The sequence below is a fragment of the Perna viridis genome, chromosome 1 (assembly GCF_037379345.1).
Source record: "Perna viridis isolate PV_CMFRI_1.1 ecotype Kerala chromosome 1, ASM3737934v1, whole genome shotgun sequence".
Classification (NCBI taxonomy): domain Eukaryota; kingdom Metazoa; phylum Mollusca; class Bivalvia; order Mytilida; family Mytilidae; genus Perna; species Perna viridis.
The window spans coordinates 9,614,060-9,638,039 of record NC_142445.1 but is presented as its reverse complement, the minus strand read 5'-3'; the positions used below and the strand labels follow the sequence as shown (position 1 = coordinate 9,638,039).

Here is a 23,980-nt window from a genome sequence, read left to right as displayed (position 1 = left end):
TTTTCAAGAGGGGGGGAATAATATAAATATAATCCATTTAGTGTTCAAGTTATCTCAGGAAAACTTGGAGTCTACAGATGACGACCATGACACAGACAACATACTGCCTGAGCCATAGTATTGTATGACCGCATTTTTTTTTTTTGGCAGTCGTATAAAAATATATATAATTTTATATAATAAGTTATATATTATTATAAAATTTCTGTCCTAACATTGTACTTACAACATAAGTGAATAGTTTATCTTTTTCACCTGCAACATCATTTACCACAACAATAACACCCTGCCTTCCGGAAGAGGGGTGTTTTCCAGTCACACAGGTTATCCTGGAATATAATATAAATACTGGTAGTTAAAGCATATACTACACAATAAAGAAATGATGATTTTTACTCAATAACTGGAAAAACATGTTTTAAAAAACTAAAATAGTAGTAAAAACAATCAGTCTGTCAACTATAATGAAACCTTAAGAAAAGTGAATATTTTGGACATCATCTGGATCGAATCTTCAACATATGACAATGATATGATAATTTTAACTTTGAGCATTTAAGAGCCAGAGAAAGGTTCACCTGGGAAAATTAAAAATCTGGTGGCCTTATTTTATCAATACAGAACAACAAAAATGGAAAAGTTCCATGAAACAAGAAGTTGATTTCAGACAGCTATCATATCAATCTATCCACCGGAATTGCGATAATCGTGACAAATGTACAGAATATATAAGGTGATTCTAATATACAACATAATCAATGAGTGGGAGCATAACTTTGTAAAAGTAAAAACAATGAAACTGGAAAATCCATGTTTTGCTAATGTGAAACCTCCAAATTGATTCGTTTTTATTTTGCAGTTGTATAATGGTATGATGCTGTCTTCACCGTGGTCATCCTCAGTAGACTTTCTGTGATAACTTGAACATTAGTGCGTTGATCTTTATAAAATTTTATAACAAGGTTTGTGTCCTTATTGTATGACCTATGATGTACTGTGATTTCCAACCATTTGGTTGAATTGGGTTTTGATATTACATACGATAGGGACATAACTTTAAGTATGCTTAAACTAGTCTGGAGCTGACATGTCAATTAATTTCTAGTAATCCCTCAGCTTGTACATCTGTGTTATTTATATTCAGTTTCTTTATTTCCATTGTAACAAGGGAACCACACCTTTCAGAACTGATTTTTAGGTGTGCTCAATTGTGTATTGTATTTTCCACAGTCACCAGATTTTAAAGGGGGAGGGTTGTAATCACATCAAAGAGATTCAACACCACTGTAATTTTTGTGCTTGTCCCAAGTCAGGAATTTCTGGCCTCTGTATGTCTTGTCTTGTTTTCACCTTTAGTTAATTTTTTATGTTACTTTGGGCAACTTGTTCACTGTACCTGTGTATAATGATGTTTTGAGGCCAGCTACAGCCTGCCCTGTGGTATGAGGATTTCCTTGTCACTAATTGCAACCAAATGGTGGCCTTAGGCGGACATTTTTATCCCGATGGGGGTTATTGTCCCTTTGACATATACACCATACCTATTCTCACTATATCTAAACTATAAAAGGAAGATTTGTATTGATTTTAGAGGTTATGGCCCCAACCATTTTAGAATTAGGAACAAAAAAGTGATCAAAACAAAAATTTCATTGAATAATCATATGATTACAGTAAAAATATATTTCTATGGTAATGTTCCACAAAATTCTACAGCACAATAGTCAGACTGGAATTTTTTTTTTTTTTTTTTTTTGGGGGGGGGGGGGGGTGAAAATTTTTGCAATTTAGAAATTAAGGAACAGTAAGTGGGCCAAAAACATACATTTTCCTGATGTAAAGACATTAGCTTAATTTGACATCATTTATTTTGGGGTCTTTAACAGCTTGCTTTTTGGTATGAAGAATGTGTGGTAACCTGTTGAAGTTTAACTGTTCCTTGCTTGGCATTTGGTGTATGACTTTCACATTGGCAATCATACCATATCTCCTATTTTTTACATTGATCAAGTGATTTCTTTGAGATGGATCTCATATAAATTATACTACAAGGTGCCATAGCACAAAAAGAAGATTGCAATTAATATTTTGGATTGTGAGTAGAGCCAATTCAGAATAGGGGGAGTTAGAAACTAGAAATACTCTGAACCAGCTCAGAAAAAAAGTACTCGCTCATTCCTCCCCCACTTCCAATGGACTTAAATGTAAAGCACTTGTTATATTATCTCCTTTTGGCATCATCCAACAATAATTATATTCCTTCATGCACATCTATATATAATACCAACTTTCCTATAAAATTACAACAAAATCCCTTGTGCAGTTGAGGAGTTGAACTTACAATGTTTTACCATGTAAAACACTCAATTTGGATAATCTCCGTTTGTGATCTTCCAACAGTTATCATGTTTCTTCATGCTGATCTACGGTACATATGATACATAACTTTACCATAAAATTACATCAAAATCCCTTGAGAAGTTTAGGAGAAGATATGCTAACAGGGTTGTATCATATGAAACACTTAATTTTGTTATCTTCCTTTAGAGTCCTCCGTCAGTAGTTATATTCCTTCATGCACATATACATATGATACCCAAATTTCCTATAAATTTTCATTGGAATCCCTTGAGCACTTGAGGAGGATTTGTGCTTACAAAGTTTTGACATGTAAAATGCTTTATTTAGATATCTCGCTTTGGAGTCCTCCAACGTTGATTATATTCCTTTATGTACATCTATCTATGATACCCATCCTAAAATTCATCAAAATACTTTGTGTCCTTTAGGAAGAGTTGCCCTAACAAGAAATGTGATTCTTAAAAAAAAATTTGTTTGTGGGGGGGGGGGGGGGGTTTACCTACAAGGTACTATACCCCAAAAGGAAGGTTGGGATTGATTTCAGGTTTTAACTGGAATTAATTAAGAATAAAGGCCAAAACATAAACACTTTGGTTGTAGCCATATTCTTATCATGAGTCAAACACTTGAATGTTTGAATGGTATGTCCATATTCGCCTAAACTGTTCAGAGTTCTACCTCTACCTTTTATCAAGCTGTGCCCTACAAAGCATTTTATTAAATCTAAAATAGGAAGCGCAAAATTAGAATGTGTAATAAAGAATCTGTAAAATTTCATTATATTCAACTCAGTGTAAGAGGAGTAACGGATAAGAGATGGGTACCTTTCTGACTAACAGAAGGAAGAAAGGACAGCCACTGCTATCATTATATATCCCTCACTAAAAGTGGAGGGTGAGGGTATTAAAAAGTTAAAAATGATACCACTCTCCACTTACCACTATCTCACATCCTCATTTTATTTATTATTTTTAGGAAGAACTCAAACATAGTCCACATAGTGTTGCTTATAGCAGAAAATTTATATTCAAATAACAAAATAACATACTTGTACAAAATACATATTTCACAAAGTTTGAAATAATATAACTAAAAACTAGGGATGGCAAAAGACATGAAGTTTAATACTAAAGTACTCTATCATGATAGTGAATTTTGTGAGGTTGGTGTATTTTTGTTATTGCCTTTTATATAGATAAACCATGGTGACATCATCCTACATCTTAAAGGAAGACCTACAATTTATCTCAGAACTCAAATTCAAATACTACAACCTTGGCATGTGAATAACTCTACTTTGAACAATAAACAACTGACCACTGTTTCTACAAAAAAACTTTTCATATCTATTTGTGTGTTTATGTAGAACTCCTGTAAAATTTTCCACATCAAAATGGCAGTGCAATATTATCAACCACATATGTTACTAACAATCGCACAAAATTTGAACAAAATCCATTTAGTGGTCTCTGAAGAATTGCATCCACAAAGTGTTCCTATAGTGTAGCATGTAAAAAAATCAACAAAGTCCCAAAACTCCTATAAAATTTGATGAATCAAAATGGTGGTGCAATATGATTAAATATATATGGTGACAAATATTGAAGGATTAAGATGGCCAACAAGGTGAAAGTGAGCAAAGATAGCTCTCCAGATTTTTTGACATTTGATAAGTTTTCTATTGGATTATTTTCATAAAAGTTACTTGTGGATGTTGTTTTTCTGATGTACTTTCTGAATTTGTGATTTTTGTTTGGATTTTTTATTGATTTCAAAAGATATTGTGCATCAACTAATAATTTGTGCAGATTTTGGACTGATTAGTATTCAGCCAGTTCTGGTTTAAGTGATACAAACATGCCTGGAGACAATAGGAATAAAGACATGGATAGTAATAAGACTGTTCAAACAATGTTAGCTCCTAAGAAACCAAATCAAGGAAATACTCAAGGAAATCCACCAGCCAAGTGTGACAAACAAACACATTCAGATGTGGCAGAGGGCAGCATTGAAAATGTTGACATGATGAGTTATTCACTCAGACTTAAGGGACATAAAAAGATCCCTCCAGGACACTTTTACAAAGTCAGACCTGGATCAATTGGTAAATAGTACATGTGCATTTATCAAAACGTCTTTTCATAGCGACGCTTTACTAAACCCAAAATGCAGTAATAAAATTTTCCAGGGAGAGTGGAAGGCTTCAGATATCAAAAAGCATATCAACAGGCTAGAAATGGAAGTAGTGATCAGAACTATCAAACATTTTTCAGAAACATTTGATGGGCCAGTCAGTACTGATCAGATCCAACAACACAACTGTTGTCCAGTATATAAACAAACAGGGAGGGACCAAATCTCCTCAGTTATGTTTTCTGGCTGGTACTTGTTTAACTCATTCTGTAGTGGAGAATAAGATATGAAGACAGTTGAAATATTTTTGTTTTCTGAAGTCACCCTAAATAAAATGATTGTGGTTGGAGACTGTTATATAGTGATTTGAGGTATAGTAACTGCTTATTGTAACATTTATAAAATCTTTATGGTTTGATTGATATAACTTAGATAATTAACAGGATCTGACCCTTTTTTGTATTTGATGGTACATGTATATGTTTATAAACATGTGTAATTGTTACTAAACACCATTAGTACTGATTATACTCTTTTATCAATTTCTATTTCCTTTGCCACACATTTTTGTGAAATGTGTTTGGTTACTATCATACAAACTAGTTAATACCATCAAGTTAACATTTCTTAGTAATATGTATTAAATAATTGCCTATGTCATGATATGAAGAATATCTTAGTTAATGTTTGTTTAAAAACTGTAAACTGTGTTTGATTTTAAGTTTGTTTAGACTTGTATTTTTCAGACTTATAAGTTTAGCCTTGTAATTTTCATCTTCCGCTCTATTATGGTGCCTTTTTAAGTCTGATATATATATATATATATATATGTGTGTGTATGTATGTATGTATGTATACATGTGTCATATTGACAAACAAGCAATACAACAGGTTGATTAGTTTTGTTACTGTTTGAGCTCAGCAACAATTTTCTGCTGTTCCACCAATTAAATTACTGAGAAAATAATTTAAGAATTTCTGTTTAGATTTCACCAGTATTGTACGTAAATTTTATTTGGTGTAAAGCAATTAAGTTTTTGCTATGGTCTTTGTATATCATTATATAAATTCTCATACAATAAATAAGTTTATATGTTCAACATCCTTAATAGTATTAATTTCAGTTTTTACATTTGATTATATGTGGATCTTTTGGTTATAAGATTGTATTATTGACCTATATATATATATTGTAATCTTTTATTTTGCGACATTTCTCTGAGAAGGTTCTTTATTGGTCAGTGGAAGGCTTGTTTACAGCTCAATTAATATACTATATTATACCCTTCTTGAGCCACAGGCCCATTATGATAATGTCCCTCATCCTTCACATCTCTAAGAGATGCTTGGATGAGAGAAAATTGTTTGACTAATGTACTTTTTTATTTATTAGTAGATATTATTAAATAATGAGTATTGATAATAATATAACAGTTCTGTCTATGAATGTTCGGGGTCTTTCTGGAAATAGGAAAAAGAGATTAGATGTTTTTAATTGGGTTAAAGAAAAGGGAGCATCTATAGTCTGTTTTCTAGAAACTCACAGTAGTGAAGGTGTTAAAAAATTTTGGGAAGATGAATGGGGTAGCAAATGCTTTTTTAGTCACTGTAATAGTAGATATGCTGGTGTTTGTGTTATGTTCATACAAGTTTTAGATTTTAATATTCATGATTAAAAAAACTGACCATAATGGGTGGTACATAGACCTAGATTTATCTTCTTGTGAGCAAAGGTTAACTTTTGTTAATGTTTTGATATCATACAGATGAATCATGCTTGTTTGATGATTTTTTACAAAAAATCTGGTTTTACATATACCAGTTTTTTTTATTATGTGGTGACTGGAATGTAGTTCAAGATTTTCACTTCGATACATATAAATTTTGAATAACAGGAACCCTAACTCTCATAAAAAAGATTGAAGAAATTGTTGAAACATTTGAACTCCTTGATCCATGGCGTACATATCATCCTAATGATAAAAAGTTTACATGGCGTCAATGCACTCCTATTAAACAGAGTAGACTTGACTATTTCTTGGTGAGTGAAGACTTATTTTCACTGATGAAAAACTCAAAAATACTACCTGGCTACAAAACTGATCATTCAGCCATTGTTTTCACATGAAGTGAAGACCTGTATTAAAGACACTATATCTGAGTTATATCTTTCAGGTGATATTGAAAACGCTTTTCATGTAAAATTCATTGTGATGATCAATTTTTTCTTGAACTCCTGAAGATGAATATCAGATCAATGTCAACAAGTGATACCAAAACACAGAAGTCGCCATAACCGGCAAATGGTCAAATTTAGTCAAATTTTGAAGCTGTCATTGAGTTAAGAATACAATGAATACTCTAGAATTCAATTTTCATTGAAATCAAACAATGTTGACATTTTGCCGATTTTGGTGGTCATGTTGAAAAGAAATGGCAGCCTTCTAGAAAATATTTTTTATACGTATGATGTCAGCAAGTCAAGAACATTATTTCCATACAATTAATGAGTTCCAATAATTTCATAGAATTTGTTTTTCATTTTTCCGAGTTTTGTTTTGGCAATTCCATTAACTGGAACTTTTTAAAGAAATCTCTTAATAGTTTTAATTTTGGTCAGTCAATCTGCAGACGGTTCAAGATTCTATATAATGGGGCTAAGAGCTGTGTTATCAACAATGGATATTTATCCAGTTTTTTCAATCTTGAAAGAGTTGTAGACAAGGGGATCCATTATCTCCTTACCTATTTATTATAGGTGTTGAATCACTATCATTAAAACTAAAATCTAATCATAACATCCATGGAATTTATATAGATGATAAAGAAATGCTTTTAAGTCAGTATACTGATGACATTTTTCTTACATTGGATGGTAGTGAACAATCTGTAGATGAAACTCTCAAATGTTTTAACAGGTTTTCATCAATACCTGGTTTAAAGATTAACTCTTCTAAGACTGGAGCAGTATTGTAACTGGAAAAACAATGGCATACAGTTTTTGAAAGACATTGTAGACTGTTATAGAAAGGCATTTCTCACATTTCAGCAAATTAAACAGAAGAAGAATACAAATAACTTTTTATTGTATGACCATAAACTCAAAAGAATATAAGAGCATTTCTTTAGTAGTTAATAAAATCATATTAAACTTTCATAACAACTGATCAACTATAATTATAAAGTCATCACACAAAAACCAAGTGAATATAGACAATGACACAGATGCTGCTGTCAGCACCATACCAATATACAATGTTTTGCTGTGACACTATTATATTAAATATATACATATATATAGGCAAATTTGGGGATTGGGAATGCTCCATTTTCAATTCCCCAAAAAGCCAGTCAATTACTTTTCCTTAGTGGACCAATTTAGTAGTGTGTGATTTGTTAAGGATTTACATCTATAATGTCTTTGTTTTTACATTTAGTCCTAGTTAAACAGTTCACTAGGAAAAAAGAATGAAACTGCATAATGGAAAAAATTTCCCACTTACAGTCATGTACTCAACAAATCATCGAAAAGTTCATATACATGATATACACATACGTGTATGGAACATGAACTTTTAAAAGATATGTAAAAAGAAGGTCCTAATAAATTTGGAACCCAAGTTTTTTTCTCCAGCGAAATGTGAAGAAAAATGGACCATATCCAACTTGTGTTCTTAATCAAATGCAATTTGAAAAATCTGTACCTACCTCCTGGACTGCTTTATGAGTATTTTTCCATTGGAAAAATATTTTACAATTTGAAAAAAAAAATGGATTTCAGTACTGCTTTTGAAAACACAAAACCCAAACCTCATCTTATCTGTATATAAATAGACTACTACTACAATGTAAGAGGTTCCCAGTCACTTGCCAACCTTATCTGAATTTCCTTTGACCCTGCAGCCCTCCTCTTTTTTATTTGGATATTGAAATGTGCAACTAAATATTTTTTTATGTATCTTTTACTTCAACATGATATATGTTTACTGCAAAATTATGATATAACTTATTTTCCATAACTATGGTTTTACAAAAATTGTACATGTATGTAAGAAATATCATTGATGACCTGCTGTTTCTTTAGTGCATGATGACAATTTGAAAGCCTATTAGAAGTTGACTGACTTATTAGTGTGTCAAAAAGTCAACCAATCCTAGGGTAAAGTAAATAACAATTATCATACTTCTAAGAAATACAGTCATAATAGTCTATTGGAGTAATTGGGATCTGCAAATAATACGAAAAGGGTGAGATGCCCTGTAAGCATAACTTGGCTAAGTGCAATCAAAGAAATGTCGTCTTCAGGTTTTGACAGTTCTGAGAGTGCTAGTGATGATACCCAGCAATGTGACTTTATGGGGCAATTAGCAAGATTGCGTGCAAAGAAAAGGGAGAGTTCTCCAATCTTGTTAGTGATGTCTTATTCACTAATTTGCATTGGTTGGCAAATAAACAACTAAATAAACAATTGACAATTCCATGATTAGATTCCCAATTTTCAAATCTTTATAACATTGTTATTTTATATCCAGTATTGGTTCTGTCAAATGTTTCACATTCAGATGAAATAGTTCATATTTTGTATGTGAATTTATAGCTCTTTTACTGGAAAAAATCAATTTGAAATGATATTTACATTTTCATATAAAATCAATTTAAAATTATATGCTCATATAGTCTAGTTACTAAATATTTATTTAAAAATCCCATGGACAATATGAGTTATATTGGCAGTGTAGGGAACCAAAAGAACTTTTTAATTATCTTAAAAAATGAAAAAGTTATAATGATTTGAAGTTGAGGCCCCATGCCAATCGATGGATTTTTTGCCAACCAAAACCAAAATTACAGGTAAGTGATGATATCACGATGAACTCTCCTATACGTATTTGAAGCAGTGACAGGGAAATTTATGTTTACCAACCATTGCTCACACAGTGAAAAATCATTCCTTGGGTCAGGGATGATAAAAAAACACTTTTACGAGAGCCATTGAACATGAAACAACCCTCTACCTTGCACTGCATATTGTAATATTGACTAATCCAGTGTATATTGAGTCACTACGATTTCTGGCCTTGGGGTTATTAGACATACCGATAACAAACCCCACAATCAAATACAATGCCACCTGTGACCTTTGTAGTATTTCAATGCCAATGTCGGACTTACTATAAATATTTGAGATGTAAGAGTTGGTTTTTGTTGGTCAGTATAGTGTTCCAAACGCATATGCAAAATTTGAAAAAATCATGAACTTACATTTTAAGATAATGAAGTTTGACTTGATAGACACAATCTGTATCAAGGACATATATATATATAGTAAGGATTGTAATCTCACAGAATTTTACACAGTACGATAATAAATATGTTGCGTAAGGCGATTTACAGCAAGATTACCCATGATGAATTTCATTGAAGGTGAACATGCCCTGTTAATGGCGGACGATTTCCATCACTTTAACATTTTATCATGATAAATGTAGGTATTCTGACCCATATGGTCTGAAAAACGAATCAAAATATCCCACCTCAAGTTGCCTCCAGACTTTTTCCTTGTTTTGTTTTGATCAATACCTCGATATTTGAGATCTTAATCTCTTATCAAATTTTCAGCCTGGTCCCACCTTCGAAGGCGTACTTCCCTCCTCATTAAAAATTCAAACTCCTTCATTCCAAACCTGATCAACTGTCATAAAAATTGTTAAAAATTTATCAGAAATGGCATGAGGGTGTATACAAGGAGTTTTACAGTTGTAGCTCTCCCTGCATTTGTGATATCAACCTTTATACAAGCCTTTGTTTTGACTCCTTACTAAGCGGCCCTGCCCTTTGATGGCAGTTACCCTATTAATTTAAAATTTAATCTCCTTTTTCAAAACCCAATCTATTATCATAAAATTTATTTCAAATTGATCACAAATGGTCCAAGGGTGTATATACAAAATTTTGTGGCTGTAGCCTCCCGTTCTTGCTTGATATCAACGTTTTTATTTGACCAACTGTTGATATAAAAAAAAATGGCGGCCGGAGTCATGCCCTCAAGAAAGGCATTCCTTCTTAAATTAAAGTTCTCACTTCTTCTTTAAAACCCAAACGATCATCATAAAATTTGTTTTAAATTGATAAACATGATCTGACAGTGTATATAAGGACGTTTATAGCTGTAGCTTCAAATGCTTTTGAGATAATCAATGTTTTATATGACCTAATTTTGACTGTATAGACAGCAAGTAGCCGTGGCTGGTATACTATAATTTTGCCACATGAGATATTGCAATAATTTACGAGATGTGAATCCTTCTATATTTAACTCCTTGATTATATGTATGGAGGGAGTTGTCCTATAATGTCAGCAAAAAATTGGACTTCAATTAACATGTACTAAACAATATTTTAATATGGAGTAGGCATTGCCTAAATCAGTGAGCACTGTGAACTTCACCATATGTGTACCGTCCAGCCCCATCCCCCTTTTCCCTTCACTTTCAAAATGGTCAATAACTTTGTAGGACTTCGCCATACTTTACAATTTTTAACCATTAAGGGCATCTCTAACAACATCCTTTTCAGTTTTAGTGGGTCAGATGTAATTTGTATAGATACCAGAAATGTTACTGTTCTCCATGTATGGTGAGAATGTTTAACACATATCAAGTGACGTAAACAAAATTCCGGCCAAACTGATAATCTGGTTCCCTCGTCAATATCATAAGGTACCAGTATCACATTGCATATCCTTGAGCAGGTGTGCGTCAAAACATGGATGATATAAAAATATAGTGCATTTTCTTTTTGCCTCTCAACAAACTAATGTTTTGTCAAAAGATATGAACAATGACTTATAAAATAGAGCAAACATAACACTATAAGATAGCAAACTTTCTGTAAAGAAAATCTAACATTATAACATAAAAATCTTCCACCGAAAAGGTTGGTTTGATGAGTGCAAAACGAAAGTGAAAGTAGAGAAAATGGCTATTTTTCAAAACTACTTTTCTGTTCGATCTTAGTGGACTCACCCTACTTTTTTGCGGGAAATTATTTTTTCACATGTCCTTAGAAATGCTACATAAGTGAAAGTTTTATTGAATCAATTTACATATTTTTTTCAAAATCCTAAAATATGCACTTCACTATAGAGGTCTATAGGAATATTAATACGATAGTGAGACCATAAGCGACCCTAGGATAGCTATAGGGTTATATTTGAGAGAAACCTGTGGAACAAAAATATTACCCAGGCTTCCAGGTTAATGCAACTGACAGATGTAAATTCCAAAAAGAAACTGATTGCTTTTCCTATCTTAGAAAAGCAATGCTCGATTTGGATAATACAATTGGAGTTATATTTTTCCCGAGGTGGGTTAGGTTCTTTGACAACAACAACAGTAGAACAGCAGAGATACATGCATGTACATCCACAAAGTTTCTGAACTTTATAAAAACACATCATATTCACTTCTTTTAAAAAATAAAAAAATTAGACAAGACTTGAAAACTATCAGAAAAGATGAAGTTATTTTTACTGAAATGTAAGCTTAATCTTTATTTTAATTTAAGGAAACGATGAATTTTCTCCGTTACAACAGTTATTATTTGGTTACTTCCTAGACATGACTTTTTTTCGTTAGTATATTGGGAAACCTTAAGGGAAATTAAGATAGTACATGTAATAACCATAGAGCTCACACTGCTTTGCTGTGCTCACTAAGTGTAGGAGGAGTTACTGATAAAAGACGGCTATCCCATGACAGGGAATAATATGCCCATGCTTAGCTAATGTGAGGCCTCAAGAACATTTGAATCACATGCAGAGAAAGAGGGTGCCCTACTTCAATATTTCATTAAATTAAGTTTCTGTGACAGTTTCTATGAACTTACTTGTTTGATGGAGAAACCAATCTGACATCTGTACACGTAGCTACACCAATTCGTATAGAAATGACACTTGGTTTAAATCCTAAATTTTTACCAGTTATGGTTACTGAAGTGCCACCTTTGAGTGGTCCTCTATCTGGAGAAATCTGAAAATTTTGTTTGATATTAGTACAAAAATATAAGTATGAGTTTCCAGTAGACATTCAATTTTCCCTTAAAAATTTATACATAGGCTCTAAAGACCAGGTCCAGAAAAGTCTTTTTTGGCCTTTGAAAGGCAATAACTCAAATGGGACGACTATTCATACTTTTGTTATAAGAATTATTTTCAATTGGTAGTTTGATGTAAACAATGTTACAAAACATATATATACCACACCTTACTTAATAATATAATGAAACAAACTTATCCTGCAGATTTGTTTTACTACATGTAAGAGTCAATGTCTCATTTGCCTCCAATTAAAACTTTTGGTTCTTAATAAACTAGGGCATCATACCAGATTCACAAGTTTAATTTGAAACAAAAATAATTAACAAATTTAGTTTACAGAGCATGACACCAACACAACAAAGATCAAAATAAATTTCTTGTGATTCACACAAGGTGAAACTGAGAGGTTTTGTTAAATGTACTGACAGACATTAACCCACACTACATCCATTTAATAAACTGATTTGCAGGGTGTAACTTGATATGACTACAGGGTTCAAATCTCTGGCAGTTAAGACAAGTATGGACACACCAATTAAGCTTGATATGTCTATGAATTTAAATAGCTGCTATTAAATGTTTGACACAGGATAAAAATTTGACCAGAATTAAAGTGGTAGAATGTTTTTGAAAGGATAATGGTTGTAGTAAATACATTTCAGCAGATTTTGGTGATATCATGAATGTTTTTGACCATATAACGGTCAAAATTAACACAATATTAGTGAAATCTTTAATTTTGTTGAATTTTTGCACATATTTTTCAATAGTTTTTGCCTAAAACAGAAGTGACCGCATCCATGTTTATTCAAAATATTGACATATATGTTTTATCTCAAAATTCTTTACAATATATATAAAGATCAAGAATGAACACACGTGCGGCCACATTTGTTTTTCACTAAAACCGTCAAAAATATGCTGGAATATTGATATTTTATGAGTTTTTTATTATTTAGGCAATTTTGTTGGTGCAACAATCACAAGATGCATTTCTGTTTTGGCCTTGATCTTATCATACTAGCTGATGTAGACACTTATGTATACAAAAATGATAAAAATCTTTATTTTTAACTATTTCAAATTTAGCGGCCAAAATTGGCATTAACCGAACCTTCTCCTTTGTGGTAAAATTTCAGAGGCATCCATACTCTTTGACTCCAGATATTATCCAGACATCATGAAAATGCTTTCTGCTGGTCCCTTGTTCCTAAACAATACCAATCAAAACCTTTTGTGGTACAACTGACAGAAATCACACACATAGATATTGTAACAATAGTATGACCTGTAGTCAAAAACAACAGTACGTCTTTGTATCTTTAATCCAAAACACAAAATGGACATACGGCACGACAAAGCTCTAGTCAATATAGGTGCCATGACCAGGATGAACAATACCAAGCTTAAAATCAATGCGAGGAGGACACAGGTGAGCAATTTCTAGAATTCCAAAAGACACCTGATGAAATCAAACAGCAAGAGAGTGATAGTGTCTATGTTAATGAACTTTCAAATACTCTTAATTCGCTGAAAAAGAAACAATTAGATGAGGACATTGTAAGAGAGTATAAAAACAGAAGTAGCAGACACAGAATATGAGTTTAACATAGAGATAAAGATCTGACAGGTCTGTAAGCTTTATTGCTTAGGTTATCTACACTAAATTCAAAACCAGATCCACCTCCTTCTGAACCTGTTGAATGCACTGTTGAAAACCAGTCACAATTTCCAAGTGCACATCATAGTCAGGCTTCTATTAATGAACATAACTCACAACCACAATATACAGGTACACAGCAGCATTACACTCAAAGTTATCCAAGTACACAAGAAAATCGGCAGTCCTACAGTTTTGCTCATGAACACAATAAACTGCCCAGGTTAAACCTTAGTACAAAAGACAGTGACATTTTTGAATGGAATTCATTTTGGAATTCATACGAATACGAATCAGCGGCATATGAACACCCATCTCTGAGCAATGTCCAATACTTCAATTACTTAAAATCACCACTCAGAGGTGAAGCACTCAAAACAGTTACAGGATTTTCACTGACAAATGCAAATTATGAAAATGCAATTTTTTTTTTATTAAAAGAGAGGTACAGAAAACAACAACAAAAAAAAGACAAAGATACATGCAAGCCATCAATGAAAAACACACTTAATGGTCTCTGTCAATACTGTGAAAGTATCATTGTTCATTCGGTAACAATTTTATGGCTTTTTCATTGGGTTCCCAACAAGGAGGAAACTTCCCATTCGTTTGTATGATAGAGTTGTAAAATCCACGAATTCAAGAATCTATGAACTGATAAAACCACAAAAACTGGTACCCACGAATAAAAGAACTTTCACAGAATTACGACCAAATGGAAACATACATAAGAGCCCTTAAATCACAAGGGTGCCTTACAACTCAAACAGTGCATTTTTAGCACCAGTAATTTTAAACAAGCTTCTTTGAGAAATACGCACCTCATTAGCAAGAAAACTTCCCCCCACTTACATGACATTAGAAAAAATACAGGGGAATATTTGATGAGTTGGACCACATGGAAGCAGGCAAAACCGTTACAAAGACAATGCCCAGAAACTAGGAGACATTCAAAAACCCTAATACAACAGCCACATTCTAAACAAACAGCAGACACCAGAGAAAAGTATGGAACACCTAATCTAATAAATACAACAAGCCTGTGAGTAACTCACCCAATACAAAAACAGTGTGCATATTCCTTCCATAATTTGTAGCAATAAAGTATGTAGATTGTCAAACAAGAACATCTTTGCTTTAATTTTTTGGGTAACCACAGCCTTTCTGATTGTGAATCAACAAAAAAATGTAGAAATGTCAAAAGTGACACCATACCAGTCTTTGCAAAGAAAACACTGTCATAGAGAAAAATGATTCTATAAATGTTGGGACAATTCAGCACTTTACTGAAATCAACTGGAGTAGAAACCATGAATCTTTCTGGATTTGGAGACACAAGTGAGAGTACAAATGTTTAACACTTTGAAACTGGATTAGGTTACAGAAAATGGAAAACTGCCAATCCCTGTATTAACACTACCAGAAATTGCACACAACACAACTAAAGACATATGTACATAAAGTGCAAACTTAAACTACTTGAAAGAAATCAAGCTAGCTTACCAAATTACAAAAGATGACAAGTTTGAATTTGAACTACTCATAGGGGCAGACTATTACTGGCCTATAATTCAGAATAACATAATCAGAGGAAACAGATCAACTGCATTTAAGTCAAGAATAGGCTACCTTCTACCTGGACCAATTAACAACACCAGCTACTAGAAAGATGAAAGAACATCAATGGAGAATATAATGGTTGCACATAAGAATAAAGAGATAAACCTTGAGCAATACTGGAAAACTGAAGCAACAATCATCTGGAAAGTGGATGAACAAAACACTAAGTTTCAGAAACTGTATATAAACTTTGATCTGAGAAGATGATAACAAATATTACACCAAACTGCTATGGAGAGAATTCAGAAATAGACCACAGGAGAGAAAACTGCCAACGATGAGTTCAAATAACCAAGACAAAATTTGTGATAAAAGTCATTATTTCATGATGAAGAGAAGATGATTAGAAACTCAACTTATATGATCATGAACTGTTAATGATTTACACGTAATTCTTTTTATAGTTTTTTCTCAATTTATAAGATGGACAGTTCAATTTAATTTATGAGATTGGTAATATCAATTTCAATTTGATTCATTTCACATATAGAAATTTTTCAAATAACTTCACTTTTACAGGCCGTATAATGTCAGAAATTATGCAGATAGATGTAACAATAGTACATACAGTTGCTGTATTCCATTGTATAATGTTAGAACTTAAAGACATTACCTTACTTGCACACTTTGATTGAGAAGGAACGGTAACAACAAAATTACCAAACACAAATTCCATTCATAGTCAAGTCAAGTCCAAAATAAATCTGGCAAAATAGATATTACACCACTGGAGCTGCTGGTACCACAATGGTCCTGACTTTCTACATGCATTTCAAACAAAATGGTGGGGAAAATCTAGGTTTTTCAGCCCGCTAAACCTCCTTCTTCCCTTGCAGAATATACCAGTGGTGATTAAAAAGCATTTGCATACTATTGTCATATTGTAAATCAGTAAATTATAGAAGTCAAAAATTATAGAATATCTTTGTATCTTTGCTTCAAAACACAATGTGAACATTTAACAAACAACAATGATATCTTGTTTTAGTATATTTTATTTAGATCTCTACATTTAGGCTACATCTGTGTATTTTTTTTTTAATTGGATTTGCTCTCAACCAACAGCGGTTTTTTTATATGGGTAGGTAGGTAATTTTTCCACTTTTCCATTCATAGCATCTTTTTCAAAAAGAGGAAAGAGATATTGGAAATTTAATTCTCAACTGCTGAGAGATATAGATTATTGTCATCTTATCAAGCAATGCATCAGAGACTTGATTGGTGAGTACTATGCTGGTGGTGACAAAACTGATCTATTAGAAGTTTAGTTATCCTGTAGTGATCAGATATTCTTTGAAGTATTAACAAGAGGCTCCCAGAACCTGAATCGCTCAACAGGTTAAATTTTGACTTTCAATGGCAATAAATTGAACAATGAAGTTGTCTCACAATTTTGACTCAATAAGACTTTGATAGGACTTGTAATAAGGATCATTTCAGCAATTAAAAGAATTTTGTTAAACTTAAAGGTTTTGGAGATATAAGCAAAAAACTAGTGTCTCACCCCTTTGTTCTATTTTAAGTAACAGCCCATGTTTTTTGATGAATCAAAAATCTAAACAAACCTTTCGTGCAAGATACCCCAAAGAACATTCATACCAAGTTTGGTTCCAATTGGTCAAGTAGTGTCAGAGGAGAAAATTTTCAAAGAAATAACATTAAAACAGCAAAAAGATATCAAAAAAGGGCAATAACTCCAACATGGCTTAACATGAAATGAAAAATGAAATGAAAATTTGACCACAGATAGATCTTATCATGATAAACACTTTCATCTTGTCAGAATTTGGCTTAACCTAACGTTTTGGAGATATATGGGAAAAAACTAGTGTCTGACCTCTATGCTCTATTTATAGTAATGGCGGTCATGTTTTTCAATGGATCATAAATCGAAATATAACTTTTGTGCAACATTCCCTAAGAAACATCTGTGCAAAGTTTCATATAATTCCTCTCAGTGGTTTCAGAGAAGAAGATTTTTGAAAAATTGTTAGCGGACGAAGACCATGATGGACGAGGACAATGGACGCAAAGTAATGGCAATAGCTCAGATGGTCTTCAGCCAGGTGAGTTAAAAATGAAGATCAGAAGTGAGACCATCAGTTGTGGTATTCAAAAATCATAAGAAAATAAAAAAAAAAAAATTTAGTAAATAAGAGACAGAAATAGAGCATTAAGAGCAATTAGAAATAAATGTATACAATAATTCTTAAGAAAACTTTGAATCAGAACTAGAAGCCCTGTTTATCACAGGAGCCCCGCCTCATTTGTTAGTAGTAATTTTTTTTTTTAATAAATCAAATGTGTCTGTAAGACACTAATGATACCCCTGCTCGCTAGATTTGCCAAATTAGGAACATGTTTATTTTTGTATGAAGACATGGTTTGCAGATTCAGAAATCCTTCCAAGACTTAAAGTTACTCATGGTCTGGGGATCAATTTGGGGATCAGAAATTCCTAAATATATGCATATCTAAATATTGTATCCTGGCCACTTAGTGTCATAAAATTCTGTTTGGTAGTTTCAGACTAGCTACTATGAGAAAAAGGGGACCGATGGACGTATTAACAGACACATAAAAAATGTTAATACTCCCCATAACAAATCCCTAACTTTGTTGCTTGGGATATATTTCTGACAAAAATAACAAAGTCTAACTATCACCCAGTTCCATAATATTTCATGAAAATCAAGATCCTATGACATTGCACACCATCATTATGTGTAGAAACATCCTGCAAAAAATATTTTAGATGTAGTTCAAAAACTACAGGAAGAGATAGCCATAAGCCATATAGCCCTATTTTTTACGAAAATAAGTAACTTTCACTAATTTCCGTCATATATCACGAAAATCATAATTCTTTGGTCATGCACACCTTCATCATTTGTAGAAATATCCTGTAAAATATTTTAGATGTAGTTCAAAAAATGTACAAAGAGGTAGCCGGACAAGCCATGATCATTTGTAATCTGGACGGATGGACAGACGGACAGGGGTAAATTAATATGCCCCCTAACATTTTTTTCCTATCATATTGTAAAATGATATCATGGAATGATTGTTTCTTCAGCATGACTGAGTGAGAGTGAGTGAAAAGTGCAATAGTGAGGAATATATATATATATAACCTCATTACAATCTAGACATGTAGTGATGCAAGGGGATGCTGAAAAATGCTGACTATATTATAAAAGAAATAAAAAAGTATTTAAGAAAAATTTTATTTATTTTTTTTTTTTTTGGCCGAGGCAGATGCATTTTGCAGAAGTATGCTTGATCCCATTTTTGACTCAAATTGTCTTGGAATTGCCTTTTCTTTCAACAGGATCACCAAACTCACTCACAGCAGTCCTTGCCTTTAAAGTTTGGACCATTAGCCCATTTGGCAAGTAACATAATTTTTTTTACCATCCTCATCACAAAAAAATCATTTTGTCCTAATGATATATAAAAATAGAAGATGTGGTATGACTGCCAATGTGATCCACAAAAACTCAAGCAACAAACAATGATTGACAAAACCCATACCATAAAGCAAGCTGTAAAAGTCCCCAAAATAAAAGAAGTGAAACTATTCGTAAAAGATGAAAATCGACCTAATTTATAGAAAAATGTAAAATGAATAACAATGAATACAAAAAACATGACAACCACTGGACTAGAGGTTCCTGGCTTGGGACAAGCATATAAAGTGTGAGCAGGGATAAACATGTTTGTGAGTACTCAACCTTCCCTCTAACCCTAGACAGTGGTGAAAAAATACAACAATAAAAAAAACTATAAAAATCTGTTAAATTCAGGTTTAACTCTTGACATCTATACTGAATTCAAACATTTTTACAAACAGGATAAAAGACAACAAGTCTACCTGGAAAGAGTACTTGCTTTTTCTGTAAGCTAGTAAAAAATCCCAAAGTGACTGATAAGCACAACTTAGTTCACTCATACGATATATCAAAGTTTTCTATAAAATTTTACCATAACACATCTTGTTTCTTTACCTGTAAAAAATTTGTTTATCAAAGTTTTTTTGTGCGGTTAATACCCTTTCCACATACACAAATCTTTCTTAAGAGTTATTTGCAAGCATTCATATTTAACTTGTCAAATTCATAAATAACTCTTAACAACTTGTAGACATTTACAGGCATTCATGTTGATTCTCTAAAGGGGATGAATTATTTTAGCATTTCAAACATTTTTTCACAAATTTCAAAGAAACTTTTTTGATTATTTTATTCATAAAGAGCTCACAAAACACTTTTAACCATTCATATGGCATTGTTAATCGATCCCATGAACTTGCATAGCATTTGCAAGAACTATTTTTGATTGCTATTTTATACCAGTTTTATGATTCATTTGTGAATAATTATGAATAGTTTACAATAGTTTTTTAACGAAAAAGAAGAATTCTAGCAAGTACCTTGCGAATATACACAAACACTTTGCCCATGACGAAGAACGTAAGGTTGTTGTGCCAGTGAGAGAAGAGGTCCAAAGAATTTTGGATATAATATTGATTTATTTCACTCTTAAAACATGTCAAATGTTCACTTGAAGAATGCATGAGGCTGTATGAATTTATATGATAAAATGCAACTCAACTGAAAAATCATAACTGTTTGTAAAACACTAGTAACCAAACAAAATGATTTGTATTTTATTTTTATTTAGCAATGAATCATGAACAGTTATAGCAAAGATGACCCATTCATTTTTAGTCAATCCTAAAGTGATAGTTCATACTTGTAACTAACTGTAAAACACTCACAAATCACTCGTAAAAGTTGTTTAATTCGCAAGGATTATTGTTAGTTTTACAAATCTTTTATAAATTTTCAAGATTTGTAGGGATTCCTAAGATTCATATGTGAAGGGGGTATTAGGAGTTTTGCCTGTGAGATATGTGGACAGACTGACAGGGTGATTTCTACATTTACCTCCTAAACTTTGATTGCATAGGTTATAACTATCTTTCTTCATGATACAAACATTAACCTTCAAATAAAGTTTCACCAAAATACATTGAGATGTTTAAAAGGTATGATATTTGCAAGATTTAAAGATGTAAACTTTATTTGCTGGAGGAATAATCATTTTCATTCATACTCACATTTTTAACATTAACTGGACGACAAACTGTTGAAGAGGAGCCTTGGGAAAACTTATCACTACATTGACCACCACCATTTGCTTGCCAATTACATCTGTATCCAATACTCTCTCTGTAGTTACAGGAGCCACAACTATCAAAATCCTTGCAGTCATAAACTATAAAAATACATGATTGTCTAAATAAATAAAAAGCTTCATGGAGCAAAGCATGATACAACCGCAGCCTTCCAAATCTGTTCACTTGATGCAAGAGTTGACATAATATTAGTTTTGACACACTTAAGTTTAGGGACTCACATTTTATTGAGGGGCCTGATGGGTTATTTTCGTTCTTTGTGATTGGCACATTTTTCGCTATCATGATCCGTTTTCCTATAGATTTATTTTTCAGGATTCATGATGAAAGCATTGTTCATGAATTGTTTTCGTTGGAGTTTTATGTTCGTTCTTCGTGATTGAGTCATATATTTCATTCTTGTGATTTTTTTTTTCATTACGGAAATAAAGAGTCAGTTGTCTTTCTTGGCTCAAAAAGTGGAAGTAGCACGATTTAATTTAGAACCTGGGAGAATTCAACAGGTAAACAAGTAATGAGCCAGTAATGCATTTGAATGTAGCTTAATTGAACCAATTTACAACACAAACAAGCAGCTTCTGAATCTATATTCTTATTAAATTTATTTTCTGTGAATTGTGATTGACAAAAAAATCAACTCCTGAATCGTGATGACACCTTTTTATTATGGACATCATAACTGGTTTTAATACAATGTAGCACAAAATTTGAAATTCAAAAACAATTCGAAATTGGACCAAAAATTTGTGGGGGGATAACCCCTTTGACCCCTTATAGCAAAAAAACCGAAAGAAATGTCGGAAATCTGATTGAAAAATGCAGGCAGGATTATTTATAAAGAATTCAATGAAAAAAAAATTTGGGAAAATGGAACCACAAATAAATAAATAAATCGATTTTTTGGAGGTGTAGTCACTTTGACCCCTAATAACACAAAAAACATAGACATGGCCAAATACCTCTAATGAACTTTGATCTAAGTCAGACAAATAAGTAATACTGGACAGACACCAAATTCCAATAGATACTTGGATGTTATGCAAGAATACCAGTTACAATTAGAATTACTCAGAATGAAGTGTATTAGAGATATGGAAAAATAAAATAAATTCTTCAAAGAATACATTTAGGCATTACCTTGGGGTTAAAGAGATTAATGGAAAAATGAATTGCACTTTGTCCCCTGATATTCCAAGTGGAGTGTCCTAGCATTACACTGGTCAATTTGAGAAATCCCTTATGTCCAAATGTATGATATGATCCAAGCTACAGCCAAAAATGTCAGTGCAAAAATGTACGGAACCCTATATATGGCCAAATTGTCTCAGCATGCAATTAGCATGACCGATATGTTTTTTTTGCAAATTGTGGACCAAACATGAAAAACACACAATCACAACAAAGAACATAAAGTAACTAAAATCTTATGTACAAAACAACAAATGTAAATGAGTAACTCGGACTCCACTAAAAAATTGTAGCATGGACCTGGTGCACCTGTAGGGTAAACATCCTCTGCTTTTCTAGAAACACCCATTGAGTCAAGTCCAGGGCAGAGGAAAGAGGAAAGAAAAACTATGGTATGCTGAACAAATCGGTTCCTATGGTGCAGATGGACACACCATAACAATCTATGTATAAATAGGTAGGACTGATTATTCACATACTTTTATGTCAGTATTTATGTTTTTGACAGAATTTATTTTTTTCTTGAACTGCCAAAGGATCATACTATTTTGCACTACAACTTTACATTTGGAGTTGCATCAAGAATTTCAATAAAATAATTTCACAAAAATAACTTTTATTAGTTAAATTTATTTGCATTTTTCTCTAAAAATGTTTCTTAAATAATATAATGCTTAATTTTCATATGTACTAGGAATGTAGGGAAAGGGAGAAAATCACTTCCACTTTCACATGATTTTTAACCATGAAGCTCCTTTCCATCTTATTTGACAGATAATTGTATACCCATTATTTTCTTGATTAATGCTGTGCATTTAAGGTAGAATGGTACTATTTCTCATTATTAATTTAGATTGGCCTTTTGTGTAACCTGACATCTCACAAATGTTTATTTTTAGCCCTTTCATCCCAAAAAATCATCCCAAAATCAATCTTAGCCTAAGTTATAACTTTGGAGGTATGGAATCTTGAATTATTGTATAGTGATCTGTACATATATACTGGTTATATATATAGCTTTTTTGGCCAAGTGATCGATTTCACACACAAAAAAAAAGACTTAGTTGTAAAATTAGTGATAAGTTAAGACATCACAATATTTTAATCGTGTTACATTTTTTTACACTTATAAGATTCTTTGAGAAATCAACTGCTGATTTCTAAATTTGTCACAACCCCAAAAAATCAATCCTAGCTTTCATATATATATATCAATATATATTACCTTCCATGTGAGCAGATCCATCAACATATCTTTCGGTTTCTTCTTTCTTATACCTTATTTTCACAATGGTTTCCATATCTTTAGTCTGTAATCACATTTATCATTTACTTGAATTTAGTTTTATGATTTATTGTAATCTGAAGTGTTTTCTTTCTTATGCACAGTTTGCCCATATTACTGACTTATCCTTATTTTTAGATGGGTTAATTAACTGATTAAATAATTGTGTTTTAAAACATAAACAAGATGTTGCATGCTATGTCCTGCTAAGAATCTCCCACTAAACTTTTACAATCAAAGCTAGCAGGGATAGGGAGACCCAGTAGAAATCATCATTCCATGTATTATGCACCACTGAAAAAAAAATTACTGCCAACCTAAAAAATTATGAATTCAATCTGTAAAAACGAAGAAAATAACCATGAATCTGAAAAAGGACGACATGGTACAAATCGATTAGCAAATAGGAAGTAGATAAGCTATGATCCTGAAAA

The 23,980-nt window shown here is 32.4% G+C and overlaps 1 protein-coding gene across 6 annotated transcripts in view; it reads right to left on the bottom strand.

The window, feature by feature from the left end:
* Positions 1-23,980, bottom strand: part of LOC148627148 (plexin-A4-like) — a 219,591-nt gene that overhangs the window by 79,554 nt on the left and 116,057 nt on the right. For all 6 annotated transcript variants that reach the window (XM_088568591.1, XM_088568599.1, XM_088568559.1 and 3 more), the window contains 4 exons: positions 23,487-23,571; positions 20,996-21,153; positions 12,383-12,525; positions 227-329 (listed from right to left, as the gene is read on the bottom strand). In XM_088568591.1, the coding sequence (XP_088424717.1) occupies positions 227-329; positions 12,383-12,525; positions 20,996-21,153; positions 23,487-23,571 (489 nt within the window). The remainder of the gene's footprint in view (positions 1-226; positions 330-12,382; positions 12,526-20,995; positions 21,154-23,486; positions 23,572-23,980) is intronic.